Source organism: Entamoeba dispar, genomic scaffold (genome assembly GCF_000209125.1).
Source record: "Entamoeba dispar SAW760 scf_1105229459809 genomic scaffold, whole genome shotgun sequence".
In the NCBI taxonomy this organism is placed as follows: domain Eukaryota; phylum Evosea; order Mastigamoebida; family Endamoebidae; genus Entamoeba; species Entamoeba dispar.
In genome coordinates, this window is record NW_001853878.1 from 1 (window position 1) to 7,036 (window position 7,036).

General features: G+C 19.8%; 2 protein-coding genes across 2 annotated transcripts, besides 28 other annotated features; both read left to right on the forward strand.

Moving 5' to 3' along the window:
* Window positions 1–129: a microsatellite.
* Window position 130: 1 nt separating this feature from the next.
* Window positions 131–204: a microsatellite.
* Window positions 205–207: 3 nt separating this feature from the next.
* Window positions 208–278: a sequence feature (AT_rich).
* Window positions 279–422: a microsatellite.
* Window positions 423–519: 97 nt separating this feature from the next.
* Window positions 520–695: a microsatellite.
* Window positions 696–907: 212 nt separating this feature from the next.
* EDI_333110 (uncharacterized protein) lies at window positions 908–1,582 on the forward strand (the record flags this gene model as incomplete). Its single annotated transcript, XM_001736390.1, has 1 exon — window positions 908–1,582. One exon carries the CDS (start codon window positions 908–910, stop codon window positions 1,580–1,582), a length of 675 nt encoding a protein of 224 aa, XP_001736442.1.
* Window positions 1,583–1,634: 52 nt separating this feature from the next.
* Window positions 1,635–1,672: a microsatellite.
* A 61-nt stretch (window positions 1,673–1,733) lies between these two features.
* Window positions 1,734–2,115: a repeat region.
* A 54-nt stretch (window positions 2,116–2,169) lies between these two features.
* Window positions 2,170–2,412: a repeat region.
* A 52-nt stretch (window positions 2,413–2,464) lies between these two features.
* Window positions 2,465–2,992: a repeat region.
* A 9-nt stretch (window positions 2,993–3,001) lies between these two features.
* Window positions 3,002–3,081: a sequence feature (AT_rich).
* Window positions 3,082–3,086: 5 nt separating this feature from the next.
* Window positions 3,087–3,107: a sequence feature (AT_rich).
* Window positions 3,108–3,177: 70 nt separating this feature from the next.
* Window positions 3,178–3,373: a microsatellite.
* Window positions 3,374–3,437: 64 nt separating this feature from the next.
* Window positions 3,438–3,479: a sequence feature (AT_rich).
* A 39-nt stretch (window positions 3,480–3,518) lies between these two features.
* Window positions 3,519–3,548: a sequence feature (AT_rich).
* Window positions 3,549–3,632: 84 nt separating this feature from the next.
* Window positions 3,633–3,724: a sequence feature (AT_rich).
* Window positions 3,725–3,928: 204 nt separating this feature from the next.
* Window positions 3,929–4,006: a sequence feature (AT_rich).
* Window positions 4,007–4,105: 99 nt separating this feature from the next.
* Window positions 4,106–4,159: a sequence feature (AT_rich).
* A 956-nt stretch (window positions 4,160–5,115) lies between these two features.
* On the forward strand, window positions 5,116–5,625 carry EDI_333120 (uncharacterized protein; the record flags this gene model as incomplete). The annotated part of the gene is made up of 1 exon (XM_001736391.1): window positions 5,116–5,625. One exon carries the CDS (start codon window positions 5,116–5,118, stop codon window positions 5,623–5,625), a length of 510 nt encoding a protein of 169 aa, XP_001736443.1.
* Window positions 5,612–5,633: a sequence feature (AT_rich).
* A 36-nt stretch (window positions 5,634–5,669) lies between these two features.
* Window positions 5,670–5,855: a microsatellite.
* Window positions 5,856–5,952: 97 nt separating this feature from the next.
* Window positions 5,953–6,096: a microsatellite.
* Window positions 6,097–6,116: 20 nt separating this feature from the next.
* Window positions 6,117–6,296: a microsatellite.
* Window positions 6,171–6,298: a microsatellite.
* A 10-nt stretch (window positions 6,299–6,308) lies between these two features.
* Window positions 6,309–6,478: a microsatellite.
* Window positions 6,479–6,506: a sequence feature (AT_rich).
* Window positions 6,507–6,512: 6 nt separating this feature from the next.
* Window positions 6,513–6,640: a microsatellite.
* Window positions 6,641–6,676: 36 nt separating this feature from the next.
* Window positions 6,677–6,811: a sequence feature (AT_rich).
* Window positions 6,812–6,816: 5 nt separating this feature from the next.
* Window positions 6,817–6,972: a microsatellite.
* Window positions 6,973–6,974: 2 nt separating this feature from the next.
* Window positions 6,975–7,036: a sequence feature (AT_rich).

Below are 7,036 nucleotides of genomic sequence, written 5' to 3' on the forward strand. Positions count from 1 at the left end.
ATAAGAATAAAGAAGAATAATAAGAAAGAAAAGAAATATAAATAATAATAATAAATTAAAATAAAATAAGAAATGAAAAATATAATAATAATAAATAATAATAATATGAAAGAATAAAGATAATAATAATATAAAATGATGATATTAAAGAAATTATTAAAATATAAAATAAAGATAAAAGAAAACAATGAAATATAAAATAAATTCATTTTAATCTAATTCATTTAAATAATTAAATAATAAAATTATTTTATAATAATGAAATATTTCATAAATATAATAAAAATGAACAAATAAAAGAATAGAGAAAAATAAATAAAAGAATAATAAATAATAAATTAAAATAAACAATATATTAAAAAGAAAAAAAGAGAAAAAATTATATATATAAATAAAAATCATAAAAATAAAAAAGAATAAAATAAATTGCATAAATAAAATAATGTTAAATAATTTGCATCAATAAATTAAACGCTTTTTTATTGCATATTTCTAATTTCTATAATAAAAAATGCATCATTTATTTCATCATTATTTTCATCATTTATTTTCTCATTTTGAATTATTCTTTTTTATCTTCTTTCATTTTATAATCTCAACATTCTACTTTTATTCTTTTCATCTTCTTCTACTTCATAATTTCACTTTTTTCTTTTATATCATTCTTTCTCTTCATTTTTCTCTTATTTCCTTTTTTTCGTTGCCAAATTGAGTTATTTTTAGCAATTAAATTTAACAAAGATGTTATGATTTTAATGTAACACAAAAATAAAAAGCATCAAAAAATAAGAATAAGAGTAAACAATGATTTTCAAATTCCAATAAAAGTAAAATTTAATTTTCACACTTTATTGAATAAAAAATCGAAAAAAACTTAAAATAAAAAGAACTAGATTTAAATATATCCATGTTCCAATCAGATTCCGAACAAGACTTTGAAGTCACTCCTCCACAATGTCCAATCCAAGAAAGGGGTTGCACTCCAAATACAGGTGAAGAAAAAGTAGATAGCAGTATTGAAGCCATAGTCAAAGAGATACAACCATTAAATCAAAACAAATCTGTTCTAAAAAATAAAATAAATCAGAGAAATCATGTGAGCAGAACCATTTACCAATCACATTTTCTTGAGCACATTCTTTTCCTTCTTGGGAATAGGTGTGTCAATTGTGAGAGACATATGTCTCATAGCTCTAGAAAGATAGTTAATGGACACACAGTCATTCTGCAAGAGTTCCAAGAAAATGGAGGTCCAATTATTAATATCGATGAAATTATCCAATGTCAATTTGGACATCAACCATTAACTGCATATGAAAAAGGTGGATGGACCCTCAATTTTCTTAAAGATACCTTATCTTTTTATGGATTTGAAATCCATGAAAAAAAAGTAAAGAAAGGATGCCACAAAGCATTAGCCTTGAAAGGAACATTGATCACTTCTATCTTAGTACCAGAAAGATACATTACTCTTTTAGTAAATTCTGGTATTCCTATATTTGATTCAAGAATTACGGACCAAGGAATTGAACAATTTGCGAGAAAGTTACGTTTTGGTTATGGGTGTAACCAAATCCCTTAAAAGAGTAACTCAATACCTCATTTTTAACTGGCAGTTTGTTTAGTTTTGTAATAATAAATAAATAGAGAAATAAACAAAAATAAAATAAATTATTTATTTTATATTCTTTTCATACCTCTTACTAAAGAAAAGACCAATTATAAGATACTTGAAAACAATAAAACAGTCTTAATAAAAGAAGGAAAAACCATAATAGCCAAGAAAACTAAGTATGAGAAGAGTGAGTAAAAATGAGTATTTTGTATGGACAGAAAAACAATAATTATCAGAATAAAAATTATTATAATGGTCATGCTAAATAATAAGTGTGAATGATTTCACACATCTTTTTAAAGTTTTCAACATCATAATTAGTTTAACAATAAGTCTAGTTGAAACAAACATATTACCATAACAGAAATAAATAGATAATAAAACATAAAAAATATTAAAAACATCAAAATAAAGAACAAAAGCAAGTCTAAAGAAATAACAAAAGAGAAAGAAAAGGATAAATAAAAAGAAGGAAGAAATGATTTTATAAGAAGATTAAATTCAATGAATTAATGTAATCCAATTAAATGAAAAGATAATATAAACAGTCTATTTGAATTGAAAGAAAAAAGAGGGTATAAGAAAAATATAAGTAAGTATTTAATGATAAGGAAAGAGTGTAATGAGATTGAGACCATTGAATATAAAAAGAAATAGATTTGTCCAAGTAGTAAAAACAAGAACCATAATAGTAAATATTAAATATAGGATGATCCAAAATGATTCATTAAAATAGTATAAAATTTTACTAATACTATTCTATATATCAATTATTTTATTATGAATGGAAATAAGAAACACACCAAAAGGTGATTATTAAACGAATAAATAAACATATACCATTTAACTATTTCAATAAACTTGATTCAACTGTGTTAGTAATGAAGAAATTGTTATCACTTCCAATAATGATTTAACAACAATAATAATCATTTATGAAAGAAGATATACAATATCAAAATGAAAAAGATAATAAATGGTATATTAATGGTGTTAATATGTTTTAAGATATGTATATAGAAATAAATTATATATACAAAAGAAATATAAAGAACTAAAAAAGAAGTTCAAAGAAAATAGAGAAATAATATATGTAGAAATAATCACTGTAATATCAACAAATTAATACAAAAAGAATTAACAAGAAGAATATGAACATTAGTACTACAAATAGATTTCCACAAATATGTATGTATTACAAAGAATTAATAGAAAAAAAAAACATGAAGACTTAATGTTTTTTAGATCCAACTCTGGAAGGACATTAAAAGAAGAGGAATATTCTAAAATGATAATATTAGAAATGAACAGTATGATAGAAGTAGAGATAATAAAGTCAAATAAATAAACATTACTTGTTGTTCATAAAATTCAAATGTAGGGGTGTTTAATAATTAACACTTTTATATAAAAGTTACAATAAATATAAAAATAAGGAATTTACAATAATTTTTATAAATATATTTGGACCTATTTTATTAAAAATATAATACAATCAATTTCAAATAATAGAAATGACTAAAATACTTAAAAGGAATAATTGAGAAGAAAATGAAAATCTGTAATTAATTAGTTATGATAATAAATTAATTGAATAAATTTATTGATTAATCTAAAGTTATTTTGTTAGAATCATTAAAATTCTCAATTATTTATTTATAATTCTAACACTTAATGAAAGTAATTTTTTTGAATCCTATTACTAAATTGAAAATAATTTAATTAATTAAATGAATTAAAGATTATTTAATAAATTAAATTTTTTCTTCACATTTTCAATTTTTTTGTCTAAAAATTGTTTCCACATTTAGTTTTTTTAAGCTTTATTTATTAATTGAATTTAAAAAAAAAGAATTTTTTAAAAGAACTGAAGGAATCTACAATTAATGAGTAATCCAAAAAGTAAATAAATAAATTTCTTTAAAAAAATATAGGTTATTGGATTTAAATTAATAAAGAAGAGAATACTCTTAAATGGTTTAATGTAAAAAATAAAGAAATATCATAAAAGGAATTGAAAAATATAAAAAAATGATGTTTTATCAATTTAAAAATATAAAATAAGAACATTTTAAAAAATAGAAAAGTTATAAATAAAATAATATAAATGCAGTGTAATTATCTTTAAAAGTATACTATCAGATGATTTCTTTTAATAGTATTAAAGATAGACCATTAACATTAACTATATTACGTTATATTTCAATTATGCTTCAAATCCATTTATTTTGGGTAATAATAATGATGTTAGTTGGAATATCTTTAATGTTTATTACATCTTTTATTTACATACACCAAAGTTCATTATACGACTATATTTTAATATGTTATATTATATATGTATTTTAATATTTTTATTAATAATTAGATTTGTTTCATTTTTTATAAAAACAGAGTGTCAACCATTAAAATTACTATTTGAAAAAGGAATTGACAATACAAATAATCAAGGAAATGATCAACAAAAAAATGATGAAGTAGATGATAAAGAAAATATTAAAACAATATTTATAAATTATTTTGGTATTTTAGTTTTATTTATTTCAATCATTATAGGTTTTATTTATAGTAAATTTTGTGAGAAGAAACATGGAGTAGCAAGTATTAGTAGTTTGATTTGTTGGTTTTATTTATTGTTTGGATGTAGTTTAATAGGTTTAATCTATGTATTTATGATTATATCAGACCTAAAAAAGGGGATACGAAATATATCTGAGAGACAAAACAGATCAAAAATACATTATTTATTATCTTGGATACCATTTTTCAATTTATTTAACACATTAAATGAAAATATTCTAATTAATAATAAAACAATTAAACGCATTGTCATAGTTGTTTTAGGATTAGTATTATCAGTCCCTTTTGTTTATTTTATTTATTATTTGTTTGATCTTACGATTGATGCATCTAAAAGAGGAAAAAACATGATCCCTTATTGGGTATTATTTATTCTTTCTTTCTGTCCATATGATCTAAATAGAAAAGAAGAAAAAGTAGCTCAAGAAGAGAATGAAAGTAACGAAAATAAAATTAAACAAGTAGACCAACAAACAAAAGAAATTAAATTAACTAAAAATAACGGACTACAAGAAAGAGGTGATCAAGAAAGAAATACAAGTAGTATAATTCCACAATTATCCTTTTTCTTTTCTTGTTTATACTTATTATTTGTGGATTTATTTTTATCGCAAGTTATATTGATGTCTATTTAAAAAAAATCATCATATAATAGTGCCGATCATCAAGAAATTATAAAGAACATCAATTTAATTAGTCTTGAGAAGAAACAAAATTATATCTATGAAATATATGATAACGTAATACACAATAACTCATTTATTAATATAACAAAAACATTTGAACAACAAAGCCAAAGAGTAGAGTTACCATCAAGAGATGATCCTAGAATTTATTCTCATCTATGTGCTAAAGATCCATATAGTATTAAACCAAAGAGTATGCATGTTTAAGCTATTTAGCATATTCAGATAAATTAAATGAATCAAGTGAGTACGAAAGAATTTCAGGATATCTTCAAAAAAAAAGGTTGGTCAATTAAATTTTATGTTGAAGAAATAATGCATTATTTAGTAGCAAATAATAGTAAAATTGGAGTTAAAGTAATTGCGTTTAGAGGTACAAATTCAGTTTCTGATCTACTCGATGATATTCAATTATTTACAGAATCCATAATTCCACAAACATCTGTTATAATAACTCAATTCTTTACAAAACAAAGTATGACAAAATTAAGTAATTTTCTCTCAATTTTTGGCTCAAAGGCTTTGCCACGAACTCCTTTCTATTTAGTTACAATTGCAAAGAAAATTGTTGAAAGACATCAGAAAATGGAACCAAAAATACCAATTATACTTACGGGACATTCTCTTGGAGGAGGAATTGCAAATATTGTTGGAAGTGATATGAGTTTAGTGAGTCTTGGAATATCACCTCCTGGTACTTATTTAGGTAGAAAGAGTCTTGAATTGAAACAAAAAAAATATTAATTTATTTACTCAAGCTGTTATACCTGATAGAGATCGGCTACGAAAAAAGGAAATAAGAGAAAAAGGAAGAGAAATGATGAAAAAGAAGGACATGAAAGAAAAAAGTGAAATTATGAAGTAGAAGAAGATGAAAAGAATAAAAGTAGAATGTTGAGATTATAAAATGAAAGAAGATAAAAAAGAATAATTCAAAATGAGAAAATAAATGATGAAAATAATGATGAAATAAATGATGCATTTTTTATTATAGAAATTAGAAATATGCAATAAAAAAGCGTTTAATTTATTGATGCAAATTATTTAACATTATTTTATTTATGCAATTTATTTTATTCTTTTTTATTTTTATGATTTTTATTTATATATATAATTTTTTCTCTTTTTTTCTTTTTAATATATTGTTTATTTTAATTTATTATTTATTATTCTTTTATTTATTTTTCTCTATTCTTTTATTTGTTCATTTTTATTATATTTATGAAATATTTCATTATTATAAAATAATTTTATTATTTAATTATTTAAATGAATTAGATTAAAATGAATTTATTTTATATTTCATTGTTTTCTTTTATCTTTATTTTATATTTTAATAATTTCTTTAATATCATCATTTTATATTATTATTATCTTTATTCTTTCATATTATTATTATTTATTATTATTATATTTTTCATTTCTTATTTTATTTTAATTTATTATTATTATTTATATTTCTTTTCTTTCTTATTATTCTTCTTTATTCTTATTATTTCTTTATTTCTTATTTTTCTATTTTATTTATTTTCATTTGATTCATATTTTCATTTCTTGTTTTGATTATTTTGATTTAATTTTAATTTTTATTATTATTATATTTTTGATTATTAATATTTATTTATCATTTATTTATTATTTGATTTTATTATTATCATTTAATTTATATTTATTATTTATTTCTTTTATTATCTTTCTTTTCTTTATTCTTTATTATTTATATTATATTCTTATTTTTTATTATTTATTTTTGATTTTAAATGATTGTTTCAATATTCATCATTTTATTTATGTCTATTATATTAATCTTATATCATTAAATTATATCATTAAATATTGAATAATCAATGTGATATAACAAAATAATTTAAATAATATATCATTATAAAATGAAATAATTAATAAATGATTTCATAATAAATATTAAATTCATTAAATAATGAATAATATAATATAAAATGATAAATAAAAATAAAAATGATAATAATAATAAATAATAATACAAAATATAAATAATAATAATATAAAAATGATATAATACAAATATATTAATCAAATCAATATATAAATAAAAATAAATAATAATAATAAACAAATAATAAAATTGAATATATTTTTTATTAAACAATCGAATGAATAAAATAAATAAAAAATA